General features: G+C 41.7%; 1 protein-coding gene across 2 annotated transcripts in view; it reads left to right on the top strand.

The window, feature by feature from the left end:
- Positions 1 to 22,837, top strand: part of reck (reversion-inducing-cysteine-rich protein with kazal motifs) — a 69,527-nt gene extending 46,690 nt beyond the window's left edge. For both annotated transcript variants that reach the window (XM_072679393.1, XM_072679394.1), the window contains exons 12-21: positions 1,968 to 2,104; positions 2,604 to 2,744; positions 3,610 to 3,798; positions 6,790 to 6,912; positions 7,198 to 7,369; positions 10,673 to 10,868; positions 16,677 to 16,887; positions 17,108 to 17,181; positions 18,924 to 19,079; positions 21,484 to 22,837. In XM_072679393.1, the coding sequence (XP_072535494.1) occupies positions 1,968 to 2,104; positions 2,604 to 2,744; positions 3,610 to 3,798; positions 6,790 to 6,912; positions 7,198 to 7,369; positions 10,673 to 10,868; positions 16,677 to 16,887; positions 17,108 to 17,181; positions 18,924 to 19,079; positions 21,484 to 21,717 (1,633 nt within the window). In that variant the 3' untranslated portion in view covers positions 21,718 to 22,837. The remainder of the gene's footprint in view (positions 1 to 1,967; positions 2,105 to 2,603; positions 2,745 to 3,609; positions 3,799 to 6,789; positions 6,913 to 7,197; positions 7,370 to 10,672; positions 10,869 to 16,676; positions 16,888 to 17,107; positions 17,182 to 18,923; positions 19,080 to 21,483) is intronic.
- The last annotated feature ends 202 nt before the right edge of the window (positions 22,838 to 23,039 follow it).

The raw sequence follows: 23,039 nt of genomic DNA, 5'->3' as shown, positions 1-23,039 counted from the left end.
AAAAGATAATCGGCTAGGGAAGTAGCCTAGCACTCCTACCCACTCACTTCCCTAACTTTAACTGTCTCATTTGACGTACCCTTCTATGGTCACAGGGCCTGGTTTATGTAGCAACCGGCATTAACATAACTAGCATGTGATGTGCTTGTCTCAGAAATGCATCAAAACACCATATTCTCCTGAAGTGGCTCCTGAATCTTGTTTTATCACGCTGCAGCGTGGTACGGGCTTTTACTAGTGGGTCGGGTGTATGTTCGTTTTGGGGCTGGAAATAAAATGAGATCTGGCCTGTTTTACATCTCCGTTTTGGTTATGCCGGATTTTCTTGTCAGTGAAGAGACAGCAGGGTTTGAGGTTATAGCAAGTTAAATGCAGTTTTCTATACTAAGGCGCCTTGAAATGATAGAATTTAGAAAATTACAGAGAAGTTGAATTACAAGGAAATTATTTTAGCATTTTATAAACTAAGCTAAGCTAAACTAAGATAATAATAATAAGAAGAAGAAGAAGAAGAAGAAGAAAAATACAACAATGATAATGATAATAGTAATAATAATAATAATAATAATAATTGCTTAATAGTTGCTTGTCCTTTTTTTAAAAAATCTAGCCTGTCTAAAAATCGAAAACTGTCACTGAGGTCAACCATTTTAATGTAAACATATTTCCTATATGACACACTATATGGACAAAAGTATTGGGACACCTGCTCATTCATTGTTTCTTCAAAGGGTATTAAAAAGAGAGTTTACCCAGCTTTTGGTGGAGTAGCTGCCTCTGCTGTCCAGGGAAGAAGGCTTGCTACTAGCTTTAAGAGCATTGCTGTGAGGAAATCCCCAACTCCCCAACTCATCCCAAAAGTATTGGATGTAGCACTATCCATAATCCCAGAGAACTTATTCCACTGCTCCACAGTTCAATGCTGGGGGACTGTAAACCGCTCTAGCCCACACCTGGTATTAGGCATAGTGCCAATAGGTCCAATATGTCCTATTCAGCTGGCAGTACTTCTCTACAGGGACTAGACAAGCTGCGAGTGGGAGCAACTTAAAGTAGCTGAATGCATTCATTTGAAGGGGTGTCCACAAACATTTGGACATACAGTGTATGTCAAGGACTAGAAGTAGAAGCAGAATGCACGTTATTACTCTGGACATGCATTTCTGTAAAGCTGCTCGGTGACAGCGGCTGCTGTAAACAGTGCTGTACGTACTGGAATTGAACAGGACTGAAGAAATGAATGTGGATACATTTTTCACGCTCACCTATTTGGCTTGTGTCCACGGATGCCAGATGTGTTTGAAGACGGCAGTGTTGTGTAGTTCCAGTGCCTGACTCTGGGCAAAGAAACAAAAGCTGCGTGCATTCCTGCATCGGTGTGGGTGAAAAAGACGACGGCAGACAAGCGGCTGGGGGGGCGGAAATTGCTCCCCGGGACGTCAGGTTTGTTGAGTCAGGCTGGGATTGCCGTGCGTTTCGTGACAGCTGAAAACAGGCCAGAAAAAAAGGCCTTCAAATGCTGCCATGCGTTTCCAGGCATGAGGCCGTTTTATAGTGTATACAGTCAACAGGAAGCGGGCTTTCATCTCCCCCGTTTGAACACAGAGGCGGAGGCAGTGCTGATATGTCTGTCTCTCGAACCCAGGCTGGCAAGAGCACAGAGAACTGGTGTGATTCTGTCCTGCGCAGTTATACTTGAAACAAGGCTTTATATGATCAATTTGGCACATGCCTTTAATTATGCCTGATATCCTTGTCTTGTCTTGTGTGATGATCTTTCATGTTTCTGTTTTTTCTGTGGTGTTTTCCATGTTTACATGTTGTACGATATTCCAAATTGCAAACCATTGCCTTGTATTTGATCTTCAGGAGAGGTGACTCGAGGTTTAGGTCAGCAATTGCCTGCATCTTTGGATGGATAATGTCATTAGTATCATATTTCTGTGTGTGTGTGTGTGTACCCTCAGGTCAGACTGTGTGGACATCCTGACGCACTGTGGGGACTTTTCGCGCTTCCCAGAAGGGCAGACCCCCGAGCGCATCTGTGATCTTCTGTCCCCTACTGATGACCCAGAGAGATGCATTCCTCTACACAGATACCTCAGTGAGTCTCTCAAATTCCTAGCTCTAGCTTAAGGCTGGGTGGAATGACCAAAAATATGTATCAAAGTGGCGGTTTAACACAGTATTTTTTTTTTTCAGATTTTTTTCATATATATATATATATATATATATATTGCCAGTAGAATTGATTTGTTTAAAAATAGAATCCTATTAGAAACAGTAGGCCCTTTTTTCTAGGTTAGCAGTGGCTTACTTAAATATGTATATTTATATATGTTTATATATGTATATATAACATGTATATTAAATATTTTTAGTGTGCAAAACAGAACTAAATAACAGAAATATATAAACTTGTCATTACTGCATTCTCTAAAACATGTATTTCCAGAGTTTATTCACTGAAATTTACGCTGAGCTACATTTCGCTCTGCACATTCTGTTGCACAACTGTATTAAACTTAAACTCTTAAACTCACTCTGTTTCTCTTTGCAAGCATGAATTGAATCTTTGTGTAAAATCCCTTTGGTGTCCTCAGCTCCCAGCCCCTTTGACAACATCATTGAAGAGGTGATCCATCCATGTAACCCCAACCCGTGTCCCAGCAACCACCTGTGTGAAGTGAACAGAAAGGGCTGTCACCCAGGACAAGACTGCCTGCCTTACTTCTGTGTGCCTGGTAAGAGCCTGTTAGGCTTCTTATCACTCATATTTCACACATAGAGAAGCAGCCGACTGCAGTACACTCTTAAAAACAAAGAACCATGTTTGTAATTGAGCATAAAAAATCTTTTCAACCATTTCATCAACTTAAGATTCTTAAAAAGGTTCCTTACACACACACAATTTCTGATTCAGTGTGTAAGCAATCAGTATGTTTACTACAGGGTTGTCTCACTGTAAAGAACATAAAATACTATTATTATTATTAGTCATATTATTGACTCTACCATTAAAAACATGTTATACAGTGACTTAGGACATAGTGGACAAGAGTCCAAATATAAGTTTCAATAATCTGAAACTGTCCACTAAAAATATCATCCTACTTAAAGAGAGATTTGTCTGGTTTTAAAAACAAAACCGGATTTTGCTTAGTTTATGCATGTTCATAGTGCTAGATAGTAGTACTGTGACGGATCGTAGACCCTTACGAATCGTCCTCTATGGTTCGGCATGCATGTGGACCGCGGATCAGTTGCCAAAGTTTGTGATGCGAGCAATACGCTCCTACATTACTTAGTCTAGTCTTTAACACCAATGCATGGGCAATAAAGGCATGTGTAGTTTGTACTCCAGTCATTTCAGTGTGTTGAAATAGCCTGGATGTTTACGTGATGCTAAAGGATAACTAAAAGCAAAACTAAAAAAATAACTCCAGAGCAAAACTAAAGAATCAAACTTCAGACACCAATAAGATCTTAATGGATTGTGAGTATATTTGGGGAAACTTGGGCAAAATATAATTTTTTTTACTGAACTGATTCTTTAAATAAAAGTATTTATTCATTTTTATTTTGTTTTTTAATGGAAAATCTGTCTAGGCTGCAAACTGGGCGAAGCCTCTGAGTTCCTGGTCCACATGGAGGCACGAATCCAGGTTCCTGTGCGCAGTGGTCAAGTAGGCTGCTACGAGGTGTGCACCTGTGGGCAGAGCGGCCGCCTGGAGAACTGCGCTGAGATGCCTTGTGTGGACACGACCAAAACCTGCGTCAGCGGAGAACAGAGGAAAAGTGAGACATGCTTGACTTTCTGTTGTAGAGTCCATAGAAAGGAGTCCATCTTTTAAATCTTTCGTTTGGTTTCTTTTTTTACTTGATTTTCTTTGATTGGGTTGTATTTCAACATTCATGTGAGGATTTGATTGCATTTAACCACAACAGCATTAGTCAGGCACTGATGCTGGATGACTAGTTCTTGATCACAAACTCCCAAAGGTATGGAATGGAGCTCCATCACTCTCTCTGCTCTACATGTTCCTTTAGGCAGTGTTTGACCTTGGGCCTGGTGGCCATAGGCTCATGTGTCTCAGAGCATCAAGCAACACTGCGGAGCATTGTTACCTTAATATAGCAGCTTTAAAATCATGCTCCACTGACACTGACTACTCCAGGCTTGGCACACAGCTAGCAGCAGTATGAAACTTAGGAGAAGCCAGTTGGACACAATAGGATCTCAAGGTAAAAGGTAAAGGTAAAGGTGCACGTATTTGTAAATAAATGTGTCCTCCGCATTTAACCCATCGGTGGTAGGGAACACCCACACACACACTAGTGAACTAGGGCCAGTGAGTACACACACACACCCAGAGCGGTGGGCAGCTAACTCCAGTGCCCGGGGAGCAGAGAGGGTAAAGGGCCTTGCTCAAGGGCCCAAAAGTGGCAGCTTGCCAAGCCCGGGAATCGAATCTCTCAGCTCGTCCAGAAAAACATGTCCTTTAGTGGTGGCTAAAAGCGTGAATTACACTTTCTGACTGTAGGTTAGGACTGTAAGTGTTTAACCCCTTAATATTTCACACATTCAACAATAGGGACTTCTGTACAAACTGGTGGGGCTATTGCTTGGTAAACTAAGTTTGTAACAACACTTTGGCCTGCTGGTGGCCCATAGGCTGTTTAAGGGGTTAAAGGAAAGTTAATTCATTGAGGATTAAACAAGAGTTATCTTGGATAAAAAGCATGAAGACTTTAAGATCTGTGTGCATCTGTTGCTGTTTGGTTGCTCTCTCTGGTTTTCAAGGAAAGACAACTACAAGGCCTAGACCGAGCGTAGCCCCCAGCTCTCTCCTGCATCTGTAAGAATGTCCTAGCAAAACACTACATTAAACGAAGAAAGTAAAAGCCACCACACGCTGGAATTTCCTTCCTGTGGTCTCTTTTTTGGGCAGCCCAAAATGTCACTGAGCAGCTTCCAGAGGGACTTCTCGTCCTTCCTCGACACGAGCCCAGTGGTGCCATAAATGAGTGTGATTCATCAGTCTTTCATCAGCCCTGAGCGCAGCTCTCTTATGTGACTGCCGCCTAGTGGTATGGTGTCACTGTCAACAACAGCTGAAATGTGTCTCCTGGAGGCACAAACACACACACACACACACACACACAATACACAAACTAGCAATAATCAGCATTCCTTTATTTCTAATACATAAAGGATACCTGCTGTGAAGTCTGTCTTCTAAGCAAACAAATATCCAGCTGAAAACTCTATCCTGAAAACAAGAAACTGCCTTTAGACGAGTGTGCAAGTCCTCAAGTGCGAGTTTCTTGTAATTGAAGACAGGGGTTTACCATTACTGATGCTCATAAATGCTTCTTTTGTAAACACAACATGTTTAATGCCGGTTGGTTTGAACCTGAATGAGTTTATTGCTTTTTCTTTCATGTTTATTTTTGCTCCTCTTCTAAGGGGGTCAACCATCTTGGGCTTATGTGAGACAGATGTGGTTTGCTTAAGCGAGGACTAGCAAGGCTTATGGGCCTGCTTCTAGAGTGTTAAGTAAGGAAAGTGAAGTGATCTTATGGGGATTTCTATCAGGTCCCACGAGAAATAGTTGTGGAGACCGCCACACTCTGCTCTAACTCCTCTCTTCAGAGTTCAGAGGAAGCACAGGGCCGTATTGCGGGAGTGTGGCAGAGACACATTTAGGCGGATTTCCTACCAGCTTTACTAAGACTTAGCCATCAGCTTTAGTGGGATATGCAGTTCCTCCGCTTAGTTGATTGGTTCCTTTTGTTTCATCTGCTAAACTCCTTTGTCTTGTGCTGTTGATGAAAAACTTTCTTCTGTGTGGTTTTTCAGAAGAAGAGGCAGTAATAGTTCTTTAAAAAGTTTATACATGAATAAGAGTAAAAACACTAAAGTCCATGAGTGGGCGTGGGTGGCAGTAGCCTACCCTAATTAGATTTTTTGTTTTTGTGAGTGTTGTTGTTTCAGTAAGTGTTGACACTCTCTGCCTTTCTGAATAGAAATTGACTTATTTTCTGGACATTCCAAAATCCTGCGGATGTATTGTGAATTTCAAGCTGTCCATATATGCTAAAAAGATTCAGCTTTTGTTGAAAAACAATTGCTGCGTCTCACAGTGGACACTTTAAAAAGCTGTAATAATCTATGCATCTATGCAACTGTCAAAGCTGGTCTACTTTTCTTTTTAGATGTTTTATATATAAACATATATATTTAATTTTTTTAAATTATATTATGCATAAAATATTTTGTTGACGCCCCCTTCTAATTAATGAATTCAATTCTAAAAGTGTATAAATTTAATTTGCAACAATTGCTGGCACAGATGTGCAAATGCACTCACACAGTTTGTCCAGTCCCTGTAGAGAAGTGCTGCCAATACAGTAGGATAAACATGAACCTACTGGCACCATATCTAATGCCAGGTGTTGGTTAGAGGGGTATAAAGCCCATTTAGCATTGAGCTGTGGAGTGTTGGAACTCTATTCTCTGGAACGATGGTGCTCTGACCAGGAGTTTTGGGATGGGTTGGGGTAGGGTGGTGATTATCCAACATCATGACTGCAATATTCTGGAATCAAGTAAAAGGCCTTTTCTTGGGCAGTAGAGACAGTTACTCCAACAATACATCTATACATATAGTCAGAGTTGTTCTGGTGCTGGAGCTGCTCTAAGACATTTAGCAATTTGAGGCTGTCACTCATATCAAGGCACTGCTCTGATTGGTGTTGACTGACTTGCTGGTGTGTATCTTCTAGTTCATGGAGAATCTTTCAAGAAGGACTGTGACTCATGCTCCTGTTACGCTGGAGAAACCATCTGCTCTTCACGCAAGTGCCCCAGCCTAGAACACTCAGACGAGGACCGCCACCTCTTCATAGGTGAGTGTGTGTTTGATTAAGGTTGCTTCAGTTTACAGTACTTCTGGTTAAAGCTGATGTATCCAAACAGCAAGTGTTCATTTGCTCAGATAATTCTATAAGCATCATCTACTATCAGAAGACACATTCCCTGCATGATAAATGCATTTTAACTGTGTTAAAATATAGCTTAGCTAAGACTTTTGCGCCGCACTGCATCTGTTTCATAAAGCATGCCACCAGTTGGGCCACCTACTAGAGTGTCTTTTACTTACCTTTCTCTCTCTCTTCTTGTGTCTCATGTAGGCCTTCCATGTGGCTGCCCTGATCACTTTGTTCCCGTGTGTGCCCGAAATGGACGTACATACCCCAGTGCATGTGTGGCTCGCTGTGTGGGCTTCCAGGACAATCAGTTTAAGTTTGGCTCCTGCAGGAGCTCAGAGCCCTGCTCCCCAAATCCTTGTCAGAGAAACCAGAGGTAAGGGTCACGTAGCTCTAGGACCACAATCACACCGTTTCCATCTATAATTACACTGATTATTAAGAACAGCCACCAGCCATTTGTCCATGGAAGCGTATGACGTGAGGAGCTAAAGAAGAAAGAGCCTTGGCTGGTAGAATGTATATTAAGTATGAGTATTTGAGTGTGTAGAAGTGCTGATTTCCTGGGATTTTTTAGCACAGCACCATCAAGAGTTTACTCAGAATGGTGCCATAAAGAAAAAAACATCCAGTGGGCAATAAAAGAGAGATCAGTGGTAAATGGCCAGCCTGGTTGGAGCTGACAGAAAAGCCTCAGTAACTCAGTAATAATTATTCTGTACACTTGTGGTGAGCGGAAAGGTTTCTGATAATTCACAACATGTTGAACTGTAAGACGGATGGTGTACAACAGCAGAACACCATGTCAAAGACCACTTCTGTCAACCGAGAACAGAGAGCTGAGGCTGCAGTGGGCACAGGCTCAGCTTGGGGGGGCAGTTGAAGACTCACACAGATGGTTGGGTCAGTATTTGGTGCCTACTGCATGCCTCCATGGACCCAGCCTGTTGTGTCAACACTCCAGGCTGGTGGTGTAATGGTCTGGGGAAGGCTGTGATGTCGTGGGCACACAATACAAGTGCTCTGCAGATATGTAGCGTAGACGGCACACAGCACACAGTAGCACATTAATATCAGAAAGCCTCTCTCAGCTTCTCTATTCTAACATTAAAAAGTGAAGTTTAACAGCTTAATTATCAAATTATAGCAATTAAATATATAACTATCATAAGGCATCTTTTTCAGAAGTGCAGATATAAGACTGCCAGTGTTAGATCAGTCACTCCAGCACAGTTCATAGTGAAGCTGATTTCATGGCATTTCCTCCACTCTGGTCTCCGTCTTCCTCTGACTTCTCATGCTAATCCTGGACAAGCCAGCCTCATTGTTTGTTCAGGTGTGATGTTCAGGCTTCCCCCCAGTCCAGGCTAATTTTGCCTGGAGGAGTGTACGCAGAGAGAGCGTGTTGTTCTAACCCTTCCTCCGGATGTTCCCGCTGGACTGTGAGCCCTTTTGCCTCAGGGGATCAGACTCTTTCGGGGAATGGGCGCCATGGATTGAATGTTAGCATTAGCCACATGCTAATACTTGTTCCTCTCCTGGGTGGGCCTCATGCAGTGTGAAATCTGACTGGGGTTACATATGACATTAAAAAACAGATTGTCCCTGTGTACTTCTATCTAATTATCTACTGGCTATTTGTGCCGTGCTTTGACATCAGTTTTTAGACCACTAGCTTCGGACCACTAGCAGAATGTCTGCAGCTTTTTCCCAGCAACCTCTAGAGAAGGTCTCACAAAGCTCTTGAGCACATCAAATTGTGTATCCCTCCCTCGAAGATAAATGTCTTTTGGAATGTGTCTTATGTAACAGCCAACAGCATGTTTCATAACATGCCTTCCTGGCACAGTGTTCAAAGAAGAAGCTTTGCTGCGTTGTTTGTTCTTTTGTAAACAAGGCGATAAAATGGTTAGCCCTTGCTGTTAGAAACCTGATTGAGGAGCTTTTATGGAGCCGACCTTGATGCGCCGAGTTTACTGAGTCTGGTTGCCATGGAGCCAAGTTTCATATGTCTGATAGAGAGAGTGGCCGTGTGTCTTGGGGCTAAGGACTGAGGGCTAATTTTGTAAATATTTATTTCTTATAAGTTTCATGTATATTCTCATACTCATAAAGTGTATCATGAATAGTTCTATGGTTTTGCAAATTGTAAAAAAAAAATGTAGCAACTTTTTCCTTTCTTTAGTAACAGTATAGATATTTATGTGGTGTGTACATTCTACAGCAACAACAAATTGAGGAAAATGACATATTGGAACTAATGGCATTTTAGAATTATTATTAATAATAATAATAATAATAATAATAATCAGTTGGATCAGAGACAGCTTCTATCCTCAAGCAATTAGGCTGCTGAATGAACTGTGGACCTCACACCACCTCCCCATACAAACACACTCCGCACCCTGCACTTTCGACTGGAACTCCTATGCACAGTTACACTGCACCCACAAAGACTTTCCCCCACCCATACTACACCTGACCATACCCACACTATACCTGACCACACCCACACTACACCTGATCTTCCCCACACTACACCTGACCACACCCACACTACACCTGACCACACCCACACTACACCTGATCTCCCCCACACTACACCTGACCACACCCACACTACACCTGATCACACCCACACTACACCTGACCACACCCATCCTACACCTGACCACACCCACACTACACCTGATCTCCCCCACACTATACCTGACCACACCCACACTACACCTGACCACACCCACACTACACCTGATCTCCCCCACACTACACCTGACCACACCCACCTTACACCTGACCACACCCACACTACACCTGATCTCCCCCACACTATACCTGACCACACCCACACTACACCTGATCACACCCACACTACACCTGAATTCAGGTATACCTTTTGTAAATAATGTAAACATTCATTATATATTAAACCTGTGCATTTAACTGCTTTTACCAGTGCAATACAGTAAATAGAGATAATGTATAATGTGTGTATATGTACAGTATAAGTGAATTTGTAAATATTCAATATTTTGTGTTTTGTAAATAAGTGTTTCTTTTTGTTTTACTACAATGCATAGTTTTTCACTCACCTTTACACCTGTGTAATGTGACGTGACAATAAAAGTGATTTGATTTGATATGAGTAAAAATAATAATAAATAATAATATTTATTATAAAATGAGAGAGTAGACAGACAGACCAGACAGTTGGTCTGAGGAATCATTGGTCACACTGGGTTTCCTTATCTAAAACGAATAACTCAGATTCCTCCAGGAAACAACAACAACAATAATAATAATAATAATAAAAACAATAATAAGAGACTGTAGGCATATACACCAGACAGTAGAAGATGTCTACTACTGCAGGTAGATACAAACACAATTTATGGTTCCCACACATTCTAGAAAATCATGGAAAGCATGTAAATTTAGAGACTCATTTCCAGTAATACAAACATATGCAAAATACCAAAACTGTTAAAAATGTCCTGGAAATATTACTGAGATCCTGGAAAGGATTTAAGCGTATTTACGCTAATGATGCCCTATATACAATAGTTATGTGGACAGATACGCTGCCACATACATTTTTCAGAGTGTTTAATGTTATAAATGGATAAATGAGATTCCTGCTTGAGGACAGCAGTGTATTTAAATGTTCGCTTCTTCTCAGGTGCATCCCAAAGCGGCGGGTGTGTCTGACGGACATGACCGACTATCCGTGTCTGCAGTACGAGTGTGTGAGCCGCCCTTCTGGCTGTGACCCAAACCAGCTGGATCCGGCCTGCGACACAGACAACAATGAGCACGCTAACCTGTGTCTACTCTACCAGCGGGGCAAGACCCTGGCCTACATGGGACACTGCCAGGTACAGCTTATATCACTGTCTCAGCAGCTCTTGGCTTCTACTGTGTGCAGTAGTAGTCAATAGTGGGACACACCCCACTGAGTGTAATGTATGTTTTTCATAATCCTAAATACACTTTAATCTAAAGCATGGAATGATTTCAGTATTAGAAATAATTAAACAATTAATTTAAATAATTAGGAGAATCTCTGCAGGAAAAGGTCTCAGCTTGTGTGGAAGCCTTGGAAAAGTAGGTTCCTCATGAAGCTGCTTAGGAGAATACCAGTAGTCTGTAAAGCATGTGTTAAAGCCCACGAGGAGCTACCTCTAACAGCTCAAACTGAACAAATGTGGTAGTATAAGTACTCTGTAAGGACAAAGGTAGTGGAACACCTGCTTATTTATTGTCAAGACTGAATCAAGGGTATTCAAATCTCTACTGTCCAGAGCAGGCAAACTTTTTGGAGCATTGCTCTGAGGATTTGATTGCGTTCAGTGATAAGAGTGTAAGCATTAGTGACGTCAGGGTGTTGGATGATCACCACTTCACCTTATCCACAACTCATCCCATAAGTATTGGATGGAGCACCATCCATCATTGCAGTGAACACAGTTCCACTGCTCCACAGCTCAGTGCACAACCCCTCCAGCCAACCTGGTATTAGACATGGTGCCAATAGGTTCATGTTCATCTGCTCCAGTGAGTCCAATTCTTCTAGCAATACTTCTCTACAAGGACTAGACAAGCTGTGTGTCTGTGTGCATTTGCACATGTGTGCCAGGGGTTCTGCATGTTGTGTTTGATATTAATATCTTCCTAAACTCATTAACTATTAATCATTAACTTTAGCTCAATTATATTTTAGTGGGATTTGGTCAGTGTCGCATGCATCCCCCTGAAGTACATATCTTGAGTGCTGCCTGTGGGGACAGGATATACATTTCATGTGATGAAAAACATGAAACAAACAAAGAGAAATTAACAATATTGATTGCCTGATGGCACCAATCATCAGCTCTGTGGACATGAATCAAGACAACAGCCAAGCCCCAGTCTTCACACTTTGCGGGAGACTATAAGTAATTACCACAAATAACAAATCAACGTCTTAGGTGTTCAGACCATGACATCAGTGTATGATAATGTAGGAGGAGACTGCAAGAGGAAGGGAACTGGGAACATTGGTCTGGAGTTCAATTCAGTAAAATCTGTCTCAGAGCAGCTTTACAGAAAACCGGGTCTGAGTTTTCACAAGCCAATGGCGACAGTGACAATGGGAAATTCCCTCAAAGTCAGAGGGAACCAAGACTCACAACAAAACACAAGAGGTGGCTTCTCTAAGAAGAAACTTTGTCATGGACTCATAAGGTATAGATAGTAATTAATTGGATGTTAGATTGGGAGGAGGAGGGGTTTCAGACACATTAATCCTTTCAGAATTCAGTTACTTCATAATTATTATAGATAATTAATAGAGATGGCACAGCGCCACTTCACTGATATTGATGTTGACACTTTGATCATCAACTGATGCTGATCTGATATTTCCAGTTTAAAAACTGCTTACTATTAGAGTGAGCTATTTTTAATTAAGTTGAGCATCTAAAAGGTTGGCCTTCATGCTCAAAGCTCTCAAACACTCTTCTACCTTACAGGAACATCATGACCTTGTCTCGTGTGAGCATGTGGTATTTCAGTCTAGAGTTGTTACAGAACTGGATAGGAGTAAGATCTGAGCCAGCCTTTTTATGTAGAGTCAGCCCAAACCTGATACATCATATCTTGTAAATAAAGACAGAAATAGTATGACATGATGTTTGGAAAGAAAATGCCAATAAGAAAATAGGATTTTAATTAAAGTATATGGAGAAACATGAGAAACAGCTGCTTTAGTCCCGATCTAGTTCCGAGCCTTTGTGTTAACCAAGGTGTTCAGAGCGCCATCTGGTGGCCTCAAGGTGCCATTAACGGGCATTATTGCCCAGCCGGAAGCAGTAAGGATGTTCTCAGAGGGTAAATCTGCAGTCTGCAGTGGGGAGATATTTTACAGTTGAACATGAAAACAGACCATAATATTTGAAACTTTATAAAACTATAACTGAAACGTTCTGCTTTACAGGCAGGAGAACCGCAGGCCTTTCTCTGTTTTTATACCAGCACTGAAGAGCCAATTCAGAACTGAGTGGAGGCTAACGCTAATGCTAACACACACACGCTATAGAAACCCGAATCACAGCACATTCACCCACTATAAACCAGTTATTACACACCAGTAGACCAACAACAACAGATCAGTCCAGAGTGTGTACCACTACACACACACACACACAGAGTGATTTGACAGCAGTGTTGTAAAGGAGCTGGGAGCTGATTGGTCAGTGAGGAGAGTCAGACTGGATTATGTCATTGACTAAACTAAATCAATCAGTTCAGAATGTCTTATTATAGAAACTGATACTAAAAACAAAGGGATTTTACTGAATGCATTAATCAGCAGCTTATCTGATCTAAACTGAGTGACTGTATTATTTATACAAACACAGAGATCGGATCGGATCAGGATCGACTGTTACTCAGCATTAAGAGACTCAAATTCAATCGGGGGGCAGAATGACCTGATCCAGACATCCCTTATTCAAATAAATTAAATGCAGATATTTAGTGCAGTATTACGACGCTACTTAAACCCTCTGCTCATCATCAAATATCAATTTGTATGCCATTAAATCTGCTAATACTGATATGATTCTTATAGCACTACCTATATTGGCCCGTTCATCATGAAAATAATGTAATAAAATAAGTCGAATAAGAAAATGCTTTCATGGTGTGTGTGTGACAGTGACATGTTATTTTCCTGCTGTGACACTAGGGGGAGCTCTTTTGTAGCAGATAACAGCAGAGCAAGCCACAGAGCCTAAAGCCAGCGTGTACTTGGCCTCTCACCTCGGGCCCTAGATTCCAGCGGCTGGGTCAAAAGACTACGTCCACCACATTAACTACTGCCTTCTGCTGAGGGCCAGACCATTCATTTACCTGCAGCTAAAAACAGCCGACTGACCACAAGGTCAACCCACAGTGTGTTTACTGATGAAAAGAACGTTCATTACAGGGTGTGTTTTGCTAAGTTAGTGCTCTGCTGTGGGGGTATAATGAGTGGAGTGTGTTTTTTTTTTTTTTACACAGGATGTATACGTGTGTGTGTGTATACAGTGTATACCGTGTCTTCCTCTTTATAATAGACTGGGGAGTTGTTGAGTAATTTAAGCGTGTCTTAAGACATTTAAGACACACACACACACACACACACTCACAGAGTAGGTAAACTGACATGATCCTTCAGTTGAAGGAACTGGGTAACTCTGTGATATACAGCCTCAAACACTGAGTATCAGGTTGCCAGTTAACCTCAGTCTGAGCCTTTAGATCATTTAGGCCCTCTCAGGGATGGGATCAGATGGAGCGCCCCACAAAACAACAGTCTAACTCATACACCAAACTAGCGCTGTCCACCAAACGAACGCCCTCAACCCTGTCTCAGTTTTCCGTGTGTCCTATGCTGCTCTGTTTAGAATCATTTGTCAGCACTTCAGCTACAGAGTGTAGGTTTTCGTTTCGGGCGCTCAGGTTGCTCCTGTTAACTGGCTCCACGTTTCCTGAGGTCAGGCGTGGTGGAAACCAGGCAGATCATTTACTAGCTCATTAAAACACCTCAGTTAAGGCAGCAGGCCAGCTAACAAGGACATGTTGGCAGTCACGTTTAAAGGGAGAGGCATTCTGCCAGTCTGTTCGCCACCACAAGACTGATTCATTAACTAAATACTGCACGTCATCTGTCGCGCTCAGGGGCTGCCACACTGCATGACACACGGCTGATTTTCCCAGCACTGATTAAGACTGAACTGAAGTGTCCCGTGAAAGGAAACTGTCTAGTTTCCCTGTTGAAGGGTTTTTATATATATCATAAACAACCTGATGTGGTATGTCTTGTTCAGCTTTCAAAACCAGACCATCTATATACGCAGTGTGTCCAAATGTTTGTGGACGCCCCTTCTAATGAATTTATTTAAATACTGTAAGTTGCACCCATTGCTGACACAGATGCAAAGGCACACACAGAGCTTGTCTAGTCCCTGTAGAGAATTATTGTCAATAGAATAGGACTCTCTGGAGCAGATAAATATGAACTTATTGACCATTATTGTCTTATGCATTGAGCTGTGGAGCAGTATAACTGTGTTCTCTGGAACGATGGTCCTCCATCCTATACTTTTGGGATGAGGCGGGATGTTGTCCCCAATATAGAGTGCATATAATGTTTATATAGTCATGTGAAAAACATTGGACGCCCCATGACAACTTTTATATTTTTAATACTTTTTTATTTGAACAATTTTAAGAGATGGAGGAAATATGAGTAAACACTAAACTGTCCAATTGAAAGGTGGCTCTAGTACCCTGTTGGGCCTCCTCTAGCCTGGATACAAGATGGACGACTGTTGAGTGGAGGCATACAGGTTCCGTATGGCATCCTGCAGCCCACAGATGCTGCAGGTGGGCCTTTAGATCCTTCACACTCCCTAGGTTGCCGAAGCTGGCACCCCAGCTGGTCCCATAAATGCTCGATTGGCGATAAATCTGGAGACCGGGCAGGCCAAGGAAGTGTTGCAATCTGGTGGAGACATTCCTGGGAAACCCGTGCTTTATGTGGGCATGCGTTATCTTGTTAAATGCCTGTTGGAAGCCCTGCAATGAGAGACAACACATGTGGCTGCAAGATGTTTTGCACATTTCTCTAGTAGGGGTGATGCCTCCCCAGATCAGCACATCTGCAGTTGGGGCGGTGTGGCACCATTGTAGGGCTTACCATAAGGCCTCCATACCCGAACCTGACCGTCTTCAGACAGATCCCAAACAGAACCTGGATCCGTCACTACAGACGACATGGTTCCAGTCCATAGCAGTCCAGGTTTCTCGTTCGACACCACTACAAACAAAGGCGGCGGTGGCTGGTTGTCATCTGGACGCGTTATTGTCTTTTCGTCATTGAGTGTAATTGATATACATGCAGTTTTCTTGTAAGGAAAAACGTGAGGACACCCCACATTTATTACGACTCCAAAAGCCTAAAATTAGTCAGGTGCAGATGATCAGAACATGGTTAGAGAAGATTCTGGAGGAGCCTGTCTTATTTAAACCTCAGATATTTTGTTTGGGTTACTCTTGATGTGAGTGAAGATCACCATGGCCAGATCCAAAGAGCTCTCTGAGGCCTTCAGAAAGAAGGTTGTAGATGCAGAGGAGTCTGAGAAGGGATTCGTTCCACTGTCCGGAAAACAGGAAGTGTCTAGTTGAGGTTATTTTAGTGAGAGGGGAAATACCAGCTATTAGAGAATAGAGTGTCCTACCATTTTTTTACACAATAAACTGCATTTCTTTTAATTACATTTTACAAAGAATTCTTAAAAATAATTTATTCAGTTCCATGGGTTTAGTTTTATCACCTCAACCTCTCACAGTTGTTACAAAGAAGATTAAATGTCATTTTTTTTTTGGGGTGTTACAATGTTTTTCACATGACTGTATATATTTTAAGATGTCCTTAACTCACTGGTCTAGTTTCCCAAACTCAGATTAAGGCAAAATGTTGCTTTGGACAGTTCAGTCCAAAACTAAAGCTGATCAATGTCCAGAAAACCAGACCTCAGTACAGAAATTCCATAAGGGAATAAGCAACGGGTCACTCGATCCTTGTTTAGGAAATAATCTTTGCTTGCCTAATTGTCAGGTGCCTTGTTTAAATCTATGTGTGTTGCATGTGTGTTCAGGATGCCTGCAGGGTACGTCAGAAAGTCTGTGGACAAAACGGCGAGACGTACAGCACGGTGTGTGAGGCGTTCTCAGACCGCGTGGCTGTAGACTATCATGACCTCTGCCATGCTGTGGGAGCAGTGTCTGAGTTCATGGTTGACTCTGGCTGTAACGTAGTGCCTTGCCCTCCTCTCTCCACGGAGGGCTGCAACCCAGTCACCCCACCTGGTCAGTGTATTCGCCCGTCACACACTCACTAGCAGTACAGTTATAGTCTGCTCTGTAGGGTCAGTAGCACCACTTTATGGAGCATAGTGCTGGGCAGTCTCAGAGCAATTCAGGAGCATGATTTTTTAATACACACTGCATCACACCATCTTTTAGTTTACATTAATAAAGTTCATGTTTTTAAATGAACTAGTGTGTGTGTGTGTTTGTGTTTGTGTAGGTGCATGCTGTCCTGTCTGTGCTGGAATGCTGCAGATCCTCTGGAATAAACAGCAGATGAATGTCTTTGCCAAGGTAATTCTTCATCGTCATCTCCTTCTCCTTCATCATCTTCTTCTCCTTCATCATCTTTTCCTTCATCATCATCTTCTTTTTCTTCTTTTTCTCCTTCATCATCTTCTTCTCCTTCATCATCTTTTCCTTCATCATCTTCTTCTTTTTCTTCTTTTTCTCCTTCATCTTCTTCTTCTCCTTCATCTTCTCCATCAACTTCTTCTCCTTCATCATCATCTTCTCCTTCATTATCTTCTCCTTCATCTTCTTCTTCTCCTTCATTATTTTCTCCTTCATGTTCTTCTTCTTCATCATCATCTTCTCCTTCATCTTCTTCTTCTCCTTCATCATCTTCTTCTTCATCTTCGTCTTCTCCTTTATCTTCTTCTTTTCCTTCATCATCATCTTCTCCTTTAACTTCTTCTTCTCCTTTAACTTCTTCTCCTTTATCTTCTTCTTCTCCTTCATCATCATCTTCTTCTTTAACTTCTTCTTCTCCTTTATCCTCCTTCATCTTCCTCTTTCTCCTTCATCATCATCATCTTCTCCTTTAACAACTTCTCCTTCATCCTCTTCTCCTTCATCTTCTTCTTCTCCTTTAGCTTCTCCATCAACTTCTTCTCCTTCATCATCATCTTCTCCTTCATCTTCTTCTTCTCCTTCATTATTTTCTTCTTCATCTTCGTCTTCTCCTTTATCTTCTTCTTCTCCTTCATCATTATCTTCTCCTTTAACAACTTCTTCTCCTTCATCCTCTTCTCCTTTATCTTCTTCTTCTCCTTCATCATCATCTTCTTCTTTAACGTCTTCTTCTCCTTTATCCTCCTTCATCTTCCTCTTTCTCCTTCATCATCATCATCTTCTCCTTTAACTTCTTCTTCTCCTTCATCCTCTTCTCCTTCATCTTCTCCTTCTCCTTCATCTTCTTCTTCTCCTTTATCTTCTTCTTCTCCTTTATCTTCTTCTCCTTCCCCTTTATCTTCTCCTTTTCTTCTTTTTATACTTCTTCTTCTCCTTATTTTCTTTTTTCTTCTTCTTTTCCTTCTTCTTCTCGTCATCTTCTTCCTCTCCTTTTCCTTCATCTTCTTCTTCTTCTTTTTCTTCTTCTTTTTTCTCTTCTTCTTCTCCTTCTTTTCTTTTTTTTCTTTTCTGTCTTTTTCTTTTCTTCCTTGAGGTTTTTTTTCTATTTTATCTGTATTTGACAGATAAAAGCATCTAAAGCATCTTTCAGAGTTCTCAATCGGTCTCGTCTGCGTCTTAATTTCAGTAACAGTAGGTAAACAGTAGGTGGCATCAGGGGTCACAGTTTTACGAACGCACCACAAAGTAGGAAATGAGAGTACCAGAGTCTAAACACAGAACAGTAATGTATCCTCCAAGTATGTGATAAGGATGACAAGCGTTTTCTAGAACCATTTGTTATATGTCTTTTTTTTTTTTTTTTGGTCCAGCTTGTAGTTAAATTTAAGTTGCTCACCGTCCCCAAATGATAACGCTGCCTGTGCCCCATAATCTTTCTTTTTCTGTTATCACTAACAGAACAGACTGTACTCTGTTGTTATTTGGATATTATATATTTACTGTTTTATTTTCATCTGATCAGTGTTACTATCTAATCAGACAGATAGTGTTACTATCTAATACAAACAACAACAACAATAATAATTAAAATAAATGAACCTGTGCTTCAAGAAATTTTTTCCTGTTTTGTGATCTACACTTTCAATGCTGCCTGGCTTAATGGTGTGCATATGTGTTTTCAGCTGAACCGGAATCAGCCAGTAACGGTACACGACATTCTGAGGATTCTGCGGCTGCACATTTCTGTTCCTCAGTGTGATATCTTCGGCTACCTGAGCATCGACTCTGAAATCGTCATCCTCATCGTACCTGTCGACCAGCAGCCCACACCACTGCAGGTGTGTGTGTGTGTGTGTAGTTCTTTGCTTTCAAAAGTTTTCAGTAACTTCATTCTGCAAATGACAAGCTGCTTTGGCTTGGAATTGCTTCAGCACGTTAACTCTTTCTGCCCTGAGCTAGTTATATAGGAGGTAAATGAATAGAAGTTCCCAGTAGCTGCTTTCACTAAAAGTATACAGGCTGACCTGCTGCTGCAAAACTAATGTGTCTTCCTTTCACCCTCTGGGGGACAGTTTCTTGTTCTTGCATCATATTTCAGACATTTGTTTATTCTACCTAAAAATATCCCCCCATTCTTGATCATGTAGTGTCTGTGCATGAGCTACAATTGCCAGTGGGTTGCACTGTGCGATAGTGGGACACTGTCCATGCGACTGTGTTTTGATGCATTATAATTGTACTGTGCAGCGTGTCTATCCTGTCTGCACTTGTAGCTTTTAGCCTTACACTGAAGGCTCCTCTCTTCCAGCTTACACTAATCCTGAAATGAATAATTAGTCTTGCCTCTAGGACAGAACACTTGAAGGAATTGAATTTGGCTCTTGTCAAAGCTGTACACTTGGATTGTGCTGTTCGTTGAAGGACGTTTGGGATAAAAGCATCTGGCAAATGAAGAAATGTGAATGTTGGGGAGCACAGCCTAACACATTTATGTTTAAAAATATTTGAGCATGATTTTTTTCCCAGAAAAAATCAACCTACATATCTTTGCCACAGATTAAATGTAGCACCTACCACCTACAAAAAAAACGCTCAGGAGAAAGTGGCGTGAAATAAATTCTAGAAAAATGATGCCGGTAATTAATAATTAAACTTTTATGGTTGAAACAGATGGCCTTTCCAAATGTACGCATTAAAAAAAGATAGGATGAATTGGGCATGAATGAATTGGGCATGTGGGTCAAACACCAAACAAACAGCAAATATCAGCTTGATTAAATGTAAATGTACTTTATTAGCATGACACCTCTGTAGCTAAAATAACACCATAAAACTTTTCAGAAAGTACGGGAGTCACTGACACAAATATTTTTATGTAGTTACAGTTTCAACAGACTTATTAAAGCCACATTATATGAGAATTTGACTGACTGTCAAATTGGCTTAGCTGCCACTGTTGGGCCCCTGAACAAGGCTCTTAACCCCCTCTGTTCCAGGGTGCCGTAGTGTGGCTAATCGTCTTTAAGAGGAAAAGGAGATAAAGCAGGTCTTGTTTGTCTTCCTCTCATGTAAACAAACTCACAGTTAATAATAAAGTACAGCCTCCACATGGTGAGGTCATCTTTAACACAGTGCTACAACAAAACCTCCCCAAATAAACAACGAGAAGAGTCTGTATCTGCCCACACAGTTTTTAATCCACAGATTCAATTTCACCTACAGGTTTCATGTAAATACAGTATACACTACTTGTACAAAAGTATCCAGACACCCCTTTCAGTTCACCCATTACTGACACAGCAATTACTGACAGCAACTGCCTTGTTGAACTGCTGTAGAAAAGCATTGCCAATATAACAGGACGCTCTGTAGCAGCCATGCATGAGTCTAAAGTCACCTTGCCCAGTGCCATCCGGTAGATAGAGGGGTATAAAGCCCCGCAGCACTGTGGGCTGTGGAGCAGTGGAACTGACTTCTCTAGAGTGCTGGAGCTCCAGCCAACAGTCTGAGTGGCATTTTTGCTCTTAACTATTCTATAACTAACAATCCATTATCTACGCTTTCCTCTGAGCGTGTTGGCTGACCGGTGATGCCGCACTGACCTCAAAAGAGGCTGGCTTTGCATGTATTGGAGGAGCTATGCATTAAGTTTTTACCCTCCTTACCCTGGTGTTGGGAGCATTGCTAGTGTTAGGGGGAGCTAGAAACGGGTGGGTTAATTGGCAGTACCAAATTGGGAGAAAATAGGAATACAATTCGACAAACAAAATAAAAAATAAAACGTAGGCTGTTACTGCAGCTACGGGAAAACAGACTCCCTATTGCAACTGTGGAGGAGGAGGTGTCTACAAACTTTTGTACGTATAGTGTATTTCAGTTCCTTCAGTCTCTTGAGGATTAACAGCCTTTTTCACTCATTGTTTTTCCTGTAGTCCTGTATATTTTTGCCCTCAGTTTGGGAAGCTAATTTCAGTCCTCCATCTGTTACAGTTAACCTTACTTAACGGATGATGCTAAACGCTCTGCTCTCCTGACTGTATATAAAAGTTATATGAAGGGAAATGGGTTCAGTGGTATAAAATAGGTGTGAATGCACTCACAAATAGCTTAGTTATCTCTCAGTAAGCAAACTTATAAAATACTGTCAGTTACTAACAGTCCTCATGGTGGAGCCGGAGAGATGTCTGTCAGACCGCTGTCAAAATTGACCGAAGCCTTTTTTTTTGTTGTTCAATTTTTCAGATTGAAGCCTGCAGCAAAGAGGCTGAGAAGATCGACTCTCTAATCAACTCTGGAAGCCCTACGCTGGTGTCCCACGTGCCCCTGTCCGCCTTCCTCATGTCCGAACTAAAGCTGTCCACCGTAAGCTCGGCCGCCCCCTCCAGCACCTCCTCCTCCTCCCTCTCTCTCTCCCTCTGTCTCCTCCTCTCCATGCTCCTCCTGTCCTTCTCAGGAAGGGCCCCATGGAATGCTTAGACACAAGTGCTACCCCCCTCCTCCCCCCACGCTCTTCAACGTCTGTTGCCAAGCAACGGGACCTCGCTACTGCCCTCTGAACTTCCGTGGGCTACTCATTTCGTTACTGGAAGCGTCTCCGGTCCGCGTCGCCTCGACAATCAAAAGAAGCGCAAAGCTGACGAGAGCAATCACTCTGAATATGCTAAAACAGCAGAGTTCTGGACTCTGAGGAATCATTAACGGACTCTGCATTGCAGGCTGTTTAATTGAACGCAGCATTGCTTTATAATGGTAAGCTGTGTTGGAATTATCTCGCTAATTCATTTTGTTTCACAGCACATCATCCATGGGTAGAGCAGAGCATCAGAAAAAAGAGGAAAGAGATGGAAGCAGGGGAGCGACCTCTCCGAGCAAATTTCTGGCCATGGTGCTCAGTTCAATTTCTAGTTCTGTGGACCAGGTACTCCACTGCGTGGTTGAACGTATCAGAGTTTCCTATTGTTTCGAAGAGGAGCTGACTAAAAGCACTCTGTGGAAGTAGATAAGGCTAAGATTCCACCCCTAGCTGAAAGGCAAATTTAAAAGGGATCACTCTTCGTTCCTCCCTGTAGATAATGTAATAGACCTAAACGGAGGAACTTACAGCCATGTTAATGAATATGACAATCATATCGCTTACCCACAAGTGGGTAATTACAACAGTATGCCTTGCTTATACAGTTTATATATAAATATATAAATATAAATATATGTAAAGAATTTTTTATATGAAGCTTTGCAGAAACTAAAAAAATGATGTTGATTAAAAGCTAAATGTTCTATTTGAAATGTTTTCTGATCTGAAGGTCAGAATCACAATGTGCCATTTTTAAAATCGTATTCCTGCATGATGACAATTATGAAGTGTTTTTACAGAAAGCTTTGTATTATGTGTCCAGTCTGTGTGCTTACATGTTGTCTCTCTGCCTATGTCACACGAAGGGTCTCCAATTTTTTAACAGTATTATCGTGCTTAGGCAGCTCTGTAGCATTCCCAGCCAATGGAGCTTTGTGCTGTCCTGTGTGTCTGTTTCTGTGTTACCGACTCAACCGATGTGTATTTTTATAAGATAATAATAAAAGTGTTCATATTGCCAAATCGTAGCTTGTGGTAAGCCCATATAGCTTTATATTGCATTCAGAAAGGACCTGATTTGTATCTCCATTTTTCATTTGTTGACTAACACTGAATCTACCAGCTGTTCTTCACGCACACTGTCAAAATGTCATGATCAATGGACCAATAGAAAAGCTTCAAAATGGAATCAGATCTTTTAACATTGACTGGAAGGTTTTTCTTC

This window comes from Salminus brasiliensis, chromosome 5 (assembly GCF_030463535.1).
Source record: "Salminus brasiliensis chromosome 5, fSalBra1.hap2, whole genome shotgun sequence".
Taxonomy (NCBI): domain Eukaryota; kingdom Metazoa; phylum Chordata; class Actinopteri; order Characiformes; family Bryconidae; genus Salminus; species Salminus brasiliensis.
This window is presented reverse-complemented; position numbering and strand designations above follow the sequence as displayed.